Here is a 14,957-nt window from a genome sequence, read left to right as displayed (position 1 = left end):
CCCTAGCCTTAACCAGCCTTAAACAGCATCTTGCAGATGATCCATCTTGGGACATATTGCTGATAATAAGTAATCCTTCAGAATCTGTGTTATATGACTCGTGCTCCTGCTGTCTAATATTACAATTCCTTTAACACTCAGACCATTCAATGATCTACTTCCAGCGCTAAGGGACATCTGGAATGGGGATGAGCATTATTTCATAGAACTATAATTCAGGACGGCATTTCGGGACTAGACGTGATTCAGATATTATAGTAGCAAATCGCTGTACAAGTAGGGCCTTGGGTTTAGTTCCATATTCTAGAGTTTTTATCCCACAGCCTAAAAACATGCTGCTTGTTTAATTAAATTGTAATTGCGGCATGTTGCAGTCTCTATGGGCCTTTACTAGCAGAGCAGATTGCAAAGGAACCTTGAGAAAACCTGCTATTACCTTAAAAGGAAAAATAATTCACTGATCACCAGTGGGTAAAGGTCTTACTTGCATTATATGAAGCTGAATTACATATTACATTGTACATACTTATACTAAGTATTAGAATTATAGCACTGGAGCTGTAAGGCTTCAATTCTATTATATAGTATTATTATTACTTCTTATATATGCTACAGGAATTGTTATCATTAGGATTTTTTTTTACTAAACTGTAATATAAATGCGACTTAAATATCTGAGCAGCGCTGCAGCAGTTTACAGGGTTTGATGACCGGTTTAGGTGAATTATTTTGCGACATACCTAAAATCTTTGTCCACTTTTGCATCCAATTTTTACTTATTGTGCAAATACATGATACATGATACATGTGAATTTCTGCACCCACATTAGACCTTATTCGAATGTCTGTATGATGGCCGTTTTACTAACCATAAATGTTTGAGTCCATTCATATGTCCTTTCTTTTTTTTTGATGGACCATTTTCATGGCTATCGAAAAACCTGCCTTTCTCCATCTTTGTCCATTTTGGCATAAAAATGGTCATGTGAGCATCCCTATAGACATTCGTAGGTTTTAAAACATATATGTGATGGTCATTCAAAAATAAGTGCCATCATATGGTCATATATTGTCATGTGAATAAGCCCTTTCAGGAAGCTTCAACGGACCTACAAAGGTGTTTTTAAAAGGCCATAAAAAACGGCATAGTCATGTGGCTAAGGCCTTGTTTACATCTGCGTCGGTAATCCCTTCGGGGGAGTCTGCATGGGGACCCCCATCTGAACGGACTACCGAATGTATTGGAAAGTGTTATGCAGTGAAAGCACACGGGCCCCATAGACTATAATGGGGTCTGTGTGCTTTCCTTAGGGCCTCCACACTGAACATGCAGACAGAAAAGTAGTTCACTTTCCTGGCCGCATGACTCATGCGGAGACCGTGCGGAAAGCACACAGACCCCATTATAATGTATGGGGCCCGTGTGCTTTCACTGTACACTGCTTACCAGTGCGTTCCGTAGACCGTTCGGGGAGGGAGGGTCCCCCGAACGGATTACTGACACAGATGTGAACGAGGCCTAAGTTCTAATGGTCACAAATCTTGGCCTGACTGCCGGTATGATGTGGGGTTACTCCTGTATTATGACCTTTATATGATAGATAAAGCTGCTTTACAATAGGACGTATGATCAATTTTCCGCCATTTTGTGTTTACAGTTTCTATGCAGACCTATATGTCTCCATGGTAACAGACTACAAACTTTATGTAGGCAAATCCTGCAGCCATATTGCTTTCTATTTTTGCCTCCCTTTTTACAAACCTTTAGCAGTTAGCAAGGAGTAATGGGATGTTCCTTCACCAATAGCTGATAAGTGGGTGTCCGACTCCCAGTACGCTGATCAGCTGTGTGCGGCACAACTAGAACAGCTAGCCATGTACTCTAACAGTCAGAGACGTTAAAGAGGGTTGTATAGGGTTTTAAGAAGCTTACCAGTGCTCTGTGCATTGTATAACTTTACTTAGTGGTATGGAGGCAGGTCACGTCACCGCCTTACTTAGTTTGCAGAGTGCAGTGGGTACCCGAAGTCTCTGTATTCAACAAGGGAGGCATTTTTTTCCCCACATAACAATAGGTCTAATAACTCAATAGGATTGTGCTTGCAGTCTCGTCCCTGGCCACTACACCATGCTAATTCTAGTATACTGGAGCTGCCACAAACAGCTGATCAGCAGGGGTCTTGGAGGTCAGATAATTCCGAACTGCTTCTCATGTTTTCTAAGAATAACCCATAAATCATATACTGCTGGAACATGTGCCATATCTGTTACAAATATATACTAGTTTCATACTCTTGGTTTCTATGTTGCAAGACGATTTCCTTTTTTGTACATTATTGTACACAAAAACTAATGAAAAATATTGTAATAAACAATAGTATACTGCTGGACAACCCCTTTAAGTAACTAAATAAAGTAGAAGTGTAAGGAAATTATCCTGGGTCTATTGTACATTAACTTTTTAAGGCTAAGGCTTACAATCCCATCTACTTTGCAGAGACTGTAAAACGTGCGATCCTGGCCCAAAAGTGATGCGATGTCCAAGACGACACGGCAGAGTCATGTGTAGGGTGCTGTACAGACTCACACCTAGTTCCTGCAGCTCAATGTGACAAGTTGTAGGGATTCAATGGCATGCGCTGTTTGGCTGCCCGTGCACCCCTGATAATCGGACTAATAGATGGAGAATGCCATATATGAAATTGGGAGCATACTGACGTATACGGGGCCCCAAAATAAGTCTATAGGTGCCCTTTCACAGCACTATACAACTCATTCATGCATAAAGTCTTATTTTGAAAAAGCTGAATTTTTCTTTACAAAATTCTGAAATATTAAGAGTTGCCTAACATCCTATTTCAATCCCTTTGGCAGCTTTTTTTTGTTGCAGATTTTGTTGCGTTTTTTTGAGCCAAAACCAAGAATGGCTACAGAAGGAATAGGAAATATAAAGGAAGTTCTTATACTTTCACCTTCTGCTCAATCCACTCTTGACTTTGGCTCAAAAAACCACAGCAACATCTGCAACAAAAAGTGCTGCATTTCCGCAATGTGGGGCCTCAGCCTTAAGCAGAAAGTTATCCAAGGAAGCTGCAATGATCAACAAATTTCAAGTCTTATGTCTAACATCAGTTATGCCTGTAGGTTCAGATCGACCTGTAGTGGACTTCTTCGAAGATTCTGTGTACGAATGTATCAGGCAGAATAAAGTCAGCAAGTTGGAAGTGCGCTATCTATTTCCTGTGAGCCATAATCACGCTCACTAACAGGCATGTGACTGGCGTGACAGGCATGTTCTCTTCTCTCTGTCACTCTCATTTTACTGCAGGAGCCTGAAGCCTAGACGTGTTACTATATTTCTGATCCACTGATGTGGAATCACTGAATGTTCCAGTCTTTCAAGTGTCTGTATACAGTTATGTTATCCTATATGCACGCCTCTGGTCATATATTTATTTTAATGCATCCAAAGTGGAACATCATCATAGCTTACCCAGTTATCCGGTAGGGTTATCCAGTTTCTACTACCTTAGGATAGGCCATCGCTATAAGATCTGTGGGTGCCCAAACCCCCGAATATGAGTTGTACAGAGACAGCACGGCTCTTGGTATTGTTTATATACAGTCCTATGAAAAAGTTTGGGCACCCCTATTAATCTTAATCATTTTTAGTTCTAAATATTTTGGTGTTTATAACAGCCATTTCAGTTTGATATATCTAATAACTGATGGACACAGTAATATTTCAGGATTGAAATGAGGTTTATTGTACTAACAGAAAATGTGCAATATGCATTAAACCAAAATTTGACCAGTGCAAAAGTATGGGCACCTCAACAGAAAAGTGACATTAATATTTAGTAGATCCTCCTTTTGCAAAGATAACAGCCTCTAGTCGCTTCCTGTAGCTTTTAATCAGTTCCTGGATCCTGGATGAAGGCATTTTGGACAAACAATTCAAGTTCAGTTAAGTTATATGGTCGCCGAGCATGGACAGCCCGCTTCAAATCATCCCACAGATGTTCAATGATATTCAGGTCTGGGGACTGGGATGGCCATTCCAGAACATTGTAATTGTTCCTCTGCATGAATGCCTGAGGATTTGGAGCGGTGTTTTGGATCATTGTCTTGCTGAAATATCCATCCCCGGCGTAACTTCAACTTCGTCACTGATTCTTGAACATTATTCTCAAGAATCTGCTGATACTGAGTGGAATCCATGCGACTCTCAACTTTAACAAGATTCCCGATGCCGGCATTGGCCACACAGCCCCAAAGCATGATGGAACCTCCACCAAATTTTACAGTGGGTAGCATGTGTTTTTCTTGGAATGCTGTTTCTTTTTGGACGCCATGCATAACGCCTTTTTTTATAACCAAACAACTCAATTTTTGTTTCCAAAATGAAGCTGCCTTGTCCAAATGTGCTTTTTCATACCTCAGGCAACTCTATTTGTGGCGTACGTGCAGAAACGGCTTCTTTCTCATCACTCTCCCATACAGCTTCTATTTGTGCAAAGTGCGCTGTATAGTTGACCGATGCACAGTGACACCATCTGCAGCAAGATGAGGCTGCAGCTCTTTGGAGGTGGTCTGTGGATTGTCCTTGACTGTTCTCACCATTCTTCTTCTCTGCCTTTCTGATATTTTTCTTGGCCTGCCACTTCTGGGCTTAACAAGAACTGTCCCTGTGGTCTTCCATTTCCTTACTATGTTCCTCACAGTGGAAACTGACAGGTTAAATCTCTGAGACAACTTTTTGTATCCTTCCCCTGAACAACTATGTTGAACAATCTTTGTTTTCAGATCATTTGAGAGTTGTTTTGAGTAGCCCATGATGCCACTCTTCAGAGGAGATTCAAATAGGAGATCAACTTGCAATTGGCCACCTTAAATACCTTTTCTTATGATTGGATACATCTGGCTATGAAGTTCAAAGCTCACTGAGGTTACAAAACCAATTTTGTGCTTCAGTAAGTCAGTAAAAAGTAGTTAGGGGAATTCAAATCAATAAAATGATAAGGGTGCCCATACCTTTGCACCGGTCAAATTTTGGTTTAATGCATATTGCACATTTTCTGTTAGTACAATAAACCTCATTTCAATCCTGAAATATTACTGTGTCCATCAGTTATTAGATATATCAAACTGAAATGGCTGTTGCAAACACCAAAATATTTAGAACAAAAAATGATTAAGCTTTTTCATAGGACTGTACCATGAGTTATGGTGCTCACTTGCTGTACAGACTGTAGTGGTGGCTTTTGGTACTGCAGCACTATCATCTTGAAATCTATGGAACAGCGCTACAATACCGTCATATAATGGGCTATTGGATATGCTGGATACAGTTTACATTACATTCACATCTGCACTGTCTGATCTGTTCTTCTAGTCCTGTGACGGAAAAACAGATAGCAATGGATAGGGGATATCATGGAGCCTGTCGGGTGTCAGCATTTTTTTTCGTCGGGCAAAAAAGTGGAGCTTGTAGGACTTTTACAACTGGTGATTTCTGACTGACATTGCAACAGAGACTCCTGACAGATGTGAATGTAGTTTGTTACATATATATTTTTTAATTATCATTGGATGAGGCTTTATGCTTATCTTGAATAGACCATCTATAGGGGTATGTATGTATATTGTACCTTGCGTTTGCCTCTGCTTTTATAGTGGTCTTCATGCATTTTGTGAATATTAATAGAATGTGATTATTTTTTCTATATTTGGCGATGCATTTCTTATTTTATAGGTATGCTAATTTGGTGAGACGGCCGCTGAATCTTTAGTCCTTATAAGTAAAATGGGCATTTATTATTACACAGGTTCAGTAGTTCATTTTTTATGATATTTTCCTTATTACTTTCTATCCTTGGTGCTATATTGGTACTCATAAGTGCTTTGACACCTCCATTCTAGTTATCAGTAGAATGAAAACTTGTGATATGTCTATGACATATTTAAAGATTTTTGTAAATGGAGGTATGCTTTGATGAAGTGGAAACATCGCAGTAATAAGATGGAGTCAGCAGTCCGCCAACATGAAAACAGGAACTTATTGTGCATTTTATGAATGGAGATCAAAACCACCTGTCAATCAAAACAGCAAGTTCCCTTTTGAACATAAGAGTGGTGACTGCCCAGGGGTGACTCCTAGGGAGTTTCCTCATCCGCAGACACAGAGAAACATGAGTTTGTGTGCATGGATCATATTGATGTACTTCAACTATTCACAGGTGGTCCATTATAGCTCTGTGATTCATTGCTATGAGAGGGGCAGACAGAGCTGTTATATTCAAAGGTCTGTCTGCCTTATATTCAAAGGTCTGTCTGCCTGTGGAATATTGGTACTACCTCATACTAATGAGACTATATCAGTAAGCATTGGAGGTTTAGGGATATAACCCCTTTAAGAGTGGAAAAAAAACCTGGAGGGTGTGTCAGCACAGTTTTTACAATTGCTGCTTCTCAAAACTTTATCCTGAAGTCTCTTGAAATTTAATATGTATATAAAATGCATTGAGCCTCTTATGTAAGTGATAAAAATAGTTTACTGTCCATTTCTGTGCTTTTTAAGACATATATGTGTGCACAGCGTATCTGACTTGTATTCTGTTCTTCTGAACCCTGTCATAATTTTACAAGAGCTATGACAAGGCGCAGTGGTTAGAGTGACAACTCTGCTCTCTGCCACTGCTCATGTGTAACTAAAGACAGTGCCCGGGGAGAAAGATACTCTCCAAGCATTTATGATATCTCGCTATTTCAGTACACTGGTAGCTATTATAGGGAAAGAGATGGTATAGAGGCAAAAATGTTAATTTTATGATTTCACTTGAAGATGTAAACTAAGACTTTTTTTTTTTCTTTACCGAGAATGACACTGGGCTCTAAAAATGTTTTAAAATTCTGCTGCATGATTTTGTTGTGAAGCAAGCCAACAGATCTCAAGACGTCAACATCTAGAGTCAACCACTGTCATAAATAGGCAACAGAGTAGCTTAGTGGTTAGCACTGTTGCCTTGCAGCTTTCCTAGAGTCCTAGGTTTCAAATACAGCAAAGGACATGGAATTTGTATGTTCTTCCCATCTTTGCGTGAGCTTCCTCTATTCCCACACTCCAAAGACATAAGGAATTTAGCCCTACTTGGGAGAGTGAGGGATGACAATATCTCTAACTCACTGCTGAATATGTTGGTGCTTTATAAGCATGCAAAATCTGGCACATTTAGTCTATCTATTTAAAGTATATTAGCAAATATGTCTATCTATCTATCTATCTATCTATCTATCTATCTATCTATCTATCTATACAGGAAGTAAACCTATATGTGCATGATATAGCCATTCAGATCGATCATCTAAAGTACGGTTCAATAAATGAAGATCTATGACTTTAGATATAGATGGTAGGTATGAGGTTAGGAGAGAGCGGTCTTCAACTTATTTAAAGCTGTAGCAAGTAGATAGAGGTGACCTCTAATATCGGTCGATATAAGCGAACATATACAGCCTATGAAGTATGAAGTGTTTATAGCCCAGAATAGTTCAGTCCTAGCCATACAGGACCAACAGTGTGTCCTTATTTCCTTATTTATATGCAATTTGCCAAAAAGGCAGTAGAAGGTTCATTTTCCATATTTACTTAGCTTACTTGTCTAACATATTACACAGCGCATTGTTGTTCTTGTCTAAAACATAACTTTTATTTTGCTAAATTATAAAATGTGAAATATCAACTAAGGAATTACAAATACATTGTCTAGTTCCCTCGAGTCTTTTAGTTACTTAGCACTCACCCAAATACACGAGTTAAATAAACTGGAAGAACGCCATCAATAGATAGCTGTATAGGTAGGAGTATTCCTATGGCAGGGACCAGCTCTCTATTATTTCAATATGCTATCTTATAGATTTAGCCAGTTATCCAGTTATTGGGCAGCTGCAATCTGATCCAAACTGTATAGGAGACAAGGAATGAAATTCACTGTACAACATGTTTTGCCAGTAAACTGGCATTCGGGGTGCACAGCGCTGCAAGATGGTCAAGTATAGAATATGCAGACATCCAGAATCACTATGGACACTTTTTGGAGAAGATGACATCAGTTCCAACACAGAGAGATGCGAACTCATTCTACAACCTTGCCAATGAATGGCTTCATGAATGAGAAAATACCTCATTACGGTTGACAGTGACACCTCCTTTTCCTGAAAAACTAAGGAGACTCTGAAGCATTTCAAATTGTTCTGGAAAACTAGTAACTGGATCCGGTATAAAACATGGGATTTTCCCAGTGACCTGTAGAATGACATCACTGTGTGTCTGCCCGCACCATTCCTTCCAGCATATAACACTATGTTCTCTCATCTGTCCTGTGACATTAACATGTCATTTTTTCTGTATTTGGACTTTTTTGGTCAGCTAGGATTATTTATTTTAGTTGGAGATCACGGTTATATTACCAGTTACATTGCGTTCCTTTCCACCCCTTTCATGGGATTTGATGAAGTTGAGATGTCAGCCTTGATATAATATAACATGCAGTTTATGGAGGGTTACTCAGCAGTTACGTTACAGCCTGACTTTTTACTATACATATCATATTTAGTTAACTTAATCCAACTGCAAATTGTGGTATTCCCCACTGTAAAATGACACTACTGCTGTTCATCTAAACCTACTATATGTCTTGTAAATCTAGCACTGTAATAATATATCAGAGAACATTTAGTTATCATTGAAATAAAGAGGAAAAATGCATTAGAGATATGCGTATCTGATATAGTATACCAACATATCTCTACAAGCACCCAGGGCTGGAATTGGCACTGGACAAAACTGGGCACATGCCAGGACCCATTGGGTAAGGGTTACATATACTATGACTCCATGGCCAAGGACCTCCATACACCTGGGGCTGGACTTACACTATCCAATGTACAGATGAAGTGGTTCTCAGATTACCAAAAATTTAGGTTATAGGCTGTGTAGGACAGCACCTTAAAACACAGCAGACAAATAATGTTTTGTATTGAGGAACTGAATTATCAAATGTAATGTATTATATTATTGCGGGAAACATTCCCTTTACAAGAAGAAGCTATTGTAATAATAAGAATGACCGTCTCACAATGGCTGCCATGATGTCAGCAGCTCCTCTGAGTGGTCCACTTACAGAGCGCTGGCTGCCATAAGTGGTGCCTGCATTCTGTTTGTTGTAACTGGCAGCAAATTACATTTTCCCATAATCATGAAAACTTACTGTTAGGTAATATTCACATACAGCACCAGTGTGACATCAGTTTCTTTTTCATGAACCAATTGACTTTGAATAGGAGATTCAAGTCTGGGAAAACTGAGCAGTGTTTCTGAGCCGTTACAAAGTAGAGCACGTTCTACTTTCATGGATCATGGGCGGCACTCGGCCATGAACCTTAGTAGTGTGAACAGAGGCTAGGAATCACTCTAGCTTGCCAAGGGAGTTATTCTGCCATAGTAATGCAGAACTGGATGTTACTTTAACTTCTGAGAAAAAGGAGCATTGTAAACATTGTAGGTTATATTAAGGTAAGACTATAAAGTCAAGTCACTTCTGATTCCAAGGTCTTGAGATGACATTACAGAAAAGACCACATGTATGTCAGTAATCGTCAGGCGGAAATTACAGAAATCTTCAGCAAGTCTTGTCCTATTCTGACAAAGATTGGTGCTCAACTTCTGTAGGACTATAATATGCAAAATCGTACACACACATGGAAATATTGGAACTAATATTTCAGTATCATTCCATACTTTTAGGACAAAATAGCTGAAGCATGTCGCATTATAGATATTTCCAAGTCCATAATATAACATGGCTAAAATGTATTGTCTATTCACATTACCAAAATCAGTATTAACAATATGCTGTAGGTCAATCCTAGAACACATACACGTACCCATAAATAAGACTGCCATAGTGATGATGTCAGAACCTAAAAGAAACAACTGTCTACAGAGGGACCTGAAACAGTGCACCAGAAGACCATTTTTAGAATCCAATATGGCTGAAGAAAAGGCAACTGAGGCCTGCAACGTCTCACAAAGGGCTTCCACCAGGCGTATTTCAACCCTTGTTATATTTAGAATAAAACATAGGATGCAATCCATGGGAGTGCTGTATTGTTTCCTGCTTGAGATAACCTGATGTACTTGCTATAATCATAGTACAATAAAAACTTCTACGTAGGTGAAGGGCTGAGTGCACGTAGCACCAGAAGATTACAATATGGAGAGTTCTAGGTGTTTACGACCATTGTAGTCCAATGTAAATACAACAGACAGTAAACACCAAGTGATAAAAGAAGCATTTGTGAGTATTAAAAATTAAATGTTTCATTGTTTAATGGACTGTAATATGTAAATTGCCAGCTTGTCTTACTGTACTGTATTACTAGTCCATTTGACTATGTAGACGGTTTATAGCACATCCATTACTGTTTATGGTTTGACAGCCATTTTATGGTTGTGACAATTGTGGTCATTAGTGGTTTTGTGTGAAATTGTTAAAGTGCCCATGTACTTTCTATAGATGTCTGAATTCTCTTTTGGCCGACAGCTATTTCGCGCGCACGCGCACACACACACACACACACACACACACACACATATACTGTATATACCCTCAGTACATTGGAGTAAGACACTGCCAGATATCTCTAGGTGTTTAGATTTATTATGGTTTGTCTCTTACAGATGATATCGGGAGAGTCAGTAGACCCCCTCTAAACTAATAATTTATTAAGATTTTAATTATATAGCACCAACATATTCCGCAACACTTTACAAATCAGTATACACATCCCATAACTGGGCGTCCAGCCTAAATCAGTCATTATGGCCATCTTTTCCTGAATGTGTACTGGCGCCCATGTTTTCTGGCAGAGGAGACAATTATTAGATAACCTGACCATTCAGGTTTACCTACAGGGTACAATTCTGAGTAACTAAACCCGGGTGGTCCTGTAGCCCAGTATTATAAATAGGGATTTGGGTACTCGGTTACTGATTTTTACATTGGGGCCCAGGAACTTTTAGTGACACCACTGTGGAATAGACAGAAGGGAACAATTTAAGGGAAATGTATTCCTTTTATTTCAGGAGATATGGCTCTTTAATGTTAATGTCAGCATGTATCCAAATAAACTTACATGTTTAGATTTATGTGTTATTAATATGAAAATATAAACTATATACATTTGTACTGTATGTGGTCTATTTGTATTGTTTTGTATTAGGTAGTATTATTTTCGCTGTCACTGTTTATGTGATATTCGGTCACTACAACACCCTAACTGCTTAAACATCAGTAAGTCAGGTATTTCTATACACATACATATATTTAGGATGTGCTTGATAACCTTGAGAATGTAACAATCCATACAGAACTTGCTATCTGCGGGCTTGGATGATAAGTTATGACAATTAGTTTATTCGGTAACATCTTTTTCTAGATCCTGGGGATGTGCCCATAGTGATGCCACTACTATAGCGACCACCCTGCTGTCTGGACACATGTGTAGTAATATAGATGACTACATTGGTACCTGTCCCCTTTCTTTACGTAGTGTTTGCCCCTAGCTTCCATGCTATAAACCTGCGTTGTGGTGTCTACACAGCAGTGTACAGTGTTCTTGCTCTCAGTTGTAGAAGATACATTGTACGTTTTCCTTTTTGTTATCCCTTCAGTGGCCTTATGTGTGTTTTCCTGTGTTGTTTGTCTTGTACTTGTACACCCTGTGTCTCTCCCTCTCTCTTTCCTGTCTGCCTCTGGGTGCGCCTCTCTCTCCCTCTCTCTCTCTCTCTCTCTCCCTCTCTCTCTCTCCCTCTCTCTCCCTGTGAATGCCCTTCCTCTGTGCCTCTCTCAATGTTACTTCCAAATCATCCAGCTACATAAACGCACACATCACACACCACAAGCTGCACAATCTACGCAGCCTTCTGAGACATGATGACAATAACAGCTGACAGTATAATCCAGTTGTACTATTTGTCATTGTTTTGCAGTATTGTAACCAGAAATAAAGCCAATAGTGTCCACTTCCTGCTTAGCCCAATACACATGAATACAGAGATCAGATCCATAGGCACCTACGGGTATAAGTGCACTACACACCAGTAAGTGCCCTGCCTTCTACAAGGGTAAACTGATTCCCAGACAAATCATTTGTGAAACCATTTTTTAAGGGCTGGCATAGGCCTGTTAGTAAATGTGAGTATGCCCAGGTAGCACTGGGGTACAAGACAAGTATGGTCAGCAGGGTTACCTTCTTATGGCTCCTGGTATAGCTGAAAGAGGCGATCCCTGCCCTTGGAGGGACAGACAGCAGCATTTTTCCTTTAAGGTACAGGGAGATGGGACACAGGAGACTGGCAGTTCTGTCCAGCCCTCTGACGTAACACAGCCTATAGTAGAGGTCTGCAGGGTCCTAGTGCCCTCTGTGGGTAAAGTAAGGGAGTGAGGAGAAGGAGGGGGATACTAATAGTTAACCTTTTCATTCCTACTGAATTTTGCTTTGCAGCTTTACCCTGAGAAGCCTTTATACTTTTTATTTGGTGTTTAAGTGACGGCATTTTCAGCTGCCTTTGCATAAGTCGAAGTTACTCAATGTAAATATTTGCGTTTCGGTATTAACAGAATACATTTATTATTACTTTAATGTATATTTATTTATATAATATTATTAGTAAGGAGGGATGTTACTTATTAAACAAATAAGGAAATGAAAAGCAACATTAGAAGAAGCAATAATAAAAATACACAGACTAGAATAAGAGATCTGTACAGAACTAGTAACAGATGCAGCAAAGCTGGAAAAAAAAAACATAAAAAATACATATTCATGATTTAGTAGAAAGTAAACTTACTGAAATGTTTGTTTATGTAAATCTAATTTCTAAGCATTTAAGATTTTACTATCAATCAAATATCAATGTAATATCTATACATATTCTCAATAAGCAAATGACGGCACAGAGAACTAATATACTCGTACCTTAAAGGGATGTTAGAATTTTAGCAAATAAACTTTATTTTATGTTAAATAATAGTAAATAATATTTATATAAGTTTTCTATATAGTATTTGCATCAATTCCTCATAATTTTTAATCTCTGCTTGCTTTATTCTTTAAGGCAATGAAAATCTGACCTGGTCATGGGATGGACACAAAGGTGTTTGGCTCATTACAGTTACAGTATCTATAAGAGTCGTGCCTTGGTTTTTATGTCTATACCTGAGCGTGGACACTTTGTAGGAGATAAACAATGAAGGTTGTATTGAATGAAAGCAGGCAGAGAATTCATACAGATAAAGAATCGCTTTTGTTGCTAAAAACATAAATTCTCAGTTAATACTCTGCATTGTATCATTATATTGTATGACAAATATTTCCTGTGATTTTCTTCTGACAGCGATATTGCAATAAGTACACCTACAGAATATTTCAGGACAGAACATCAAGCTATATTTCCTAGTCTTACCTAAACAGCTATTCACAATACCGATTAGAAAATAATACAAAGTCAGTACTTATTGACATTATTGGAAAAATAATCTAAAATTCTTACATATGGAAATTTCTTTACATTCTGTGCTTATGCTAAGACTTTTATTATCTCTTCTCTTTGAGTCTGTTTAGACACCCAATTGAAAAATAATGGAAACCGCCAAAACCTCTATTATAAAACAAGCCATACTCCGAAGCACACACAACTATACATGTGCCTAGTGGCAACATAGTGGCTCAGTGGTTAGAACTGCAGCCTTGCAGAGCTGGAGTTCTGGGTTCGAATCCCGCCAGGAACAACATCTGCAAGGAGTTTGTATGTTCTCCCCGTGTTTGTGTGGATTTCCCCCCATTCTACAAAAACATACTGATAGGGAAAAAAAATGTGCATTGTGATCCCTATACGGGGCTCACAATCTACATTTAAAAAAAAAAAAAAAAAAAAAAAACTATACATGTGCCTTTATGGAATTTGATAACCCTTATGGATAAACATCTAATAAATGAAGGGATTAATATCAGTCCTGGAAAGTGCCATAAGGATTGGTAGAAAAGGTGCATTAAAAACAACTTTATTCTTTGTTGAGTAAGTTTTCTAATACACTTTGTGTCAATCTTTCATTGTTTTCAGGATATTAGCTTGCTGTCATTTAATAGGAAATTTCATTGTTTACTTCCAATGGAAAGACATCCATCCTAGATATGTGATAGACACACAGGCACGTGGCTTATTACAGTTAAACTATGTTCACACTGAAAGTGATTAATGGCTATGTGACGTCCATTTTTTAATGGACATCACAAGTTAGCCTTGAACTCAATGTCAGTGAATGGGGCTAAATTCACATGGACGTGAGTAGGTCATGTCCTATTTTCGGCCATTGCACAGATCACTCCAAACAGTGTAATCTATAAAAATGGGTGCCCCTCAAGTGCAAGATGGCCGTGAAAAATGGACGTTTACCATGGATGTTCTGCACCTTGATCATCTGAATGTAGCCTAAGAATCATCAGAGCTGTATCTATCCATTGGAAGCAAACACTGAAGGCTGCTATGGAATGACTGCAAGCGGAAACCTTGACAATAATCAAGTAAAAACAATCCATTCTATAACTTTTTATTCAGAGAGGAAGCCCAAAATGTTCACAGTCATTCTGCTACTATAATACATGTTTTTGTGTTAAAAAGAAAAAAAAAAAACCTTCTCTCTGCTGTGTCTTCTTTGTCTTCAGAAATTTCACATGATATTGCAGTTCTGTCGTAGATGGTGTACTAAAGGTATTTTCCTGTACTGTATACATATACCCATGTATGCTTTATTCAGCAGTCTATAGTCCTTTATAAGAAACACATTAGTTATATATGTGGCTATATTGAAAAATAATCTTTTCTTTAGCTGGCC

The 14,957-nt window shown here is 38.6% G+C and overlaps 1 protein-coding gene across 2 annotated transcripts in view; it reads right to left on the bottom strand.

Annotated features, from left to right (window-relative positions):
* The window catches only part of RBMS2 (RNA binding motif single stranded interacting protein 2), a 74,435-nt gene extending 61,995 nt beyond the window's left edge, over positions 1 to 12,440 (bottom strand). For both annotated transcript variants that reach the window (XM_075265595.1, XM_075265594.1), the window contains exon 1: positions 12,313 to 12,440. In XM_075265595.1, coding sequence (XP_075121696.1) covers positions 12,313 to 12,378 — 66 coding nt within the window. In that variant the 5' untranslated portion in view covers positions 12,379 to 12,440. The remainder of the gene's footprint in view (positions 1 to 12,312) is intronic.
* Positions 12,441 to 14,957: the final 2,517 nt, after the last annotated feature.

The sequence above is a fragment of the Leptodactylus fuscus genome, chromosome 2 (assembly GCF_031893055.1).
Source record: "Leptodactylus fuscus isolate aLepFus1 chromosome 2, aLepFus1.hap2, whole genome shotgun sequence".
Lineage (NCBI taxonomy): Eukaryota > Metazoa > Chordata > Amphibia > Anura > Leptodactylidae > Leptodactylus > Leptodactylus fuscus.
This window is presented reverse-complemented; position numbering and strand designations above follow the sequence as displayed.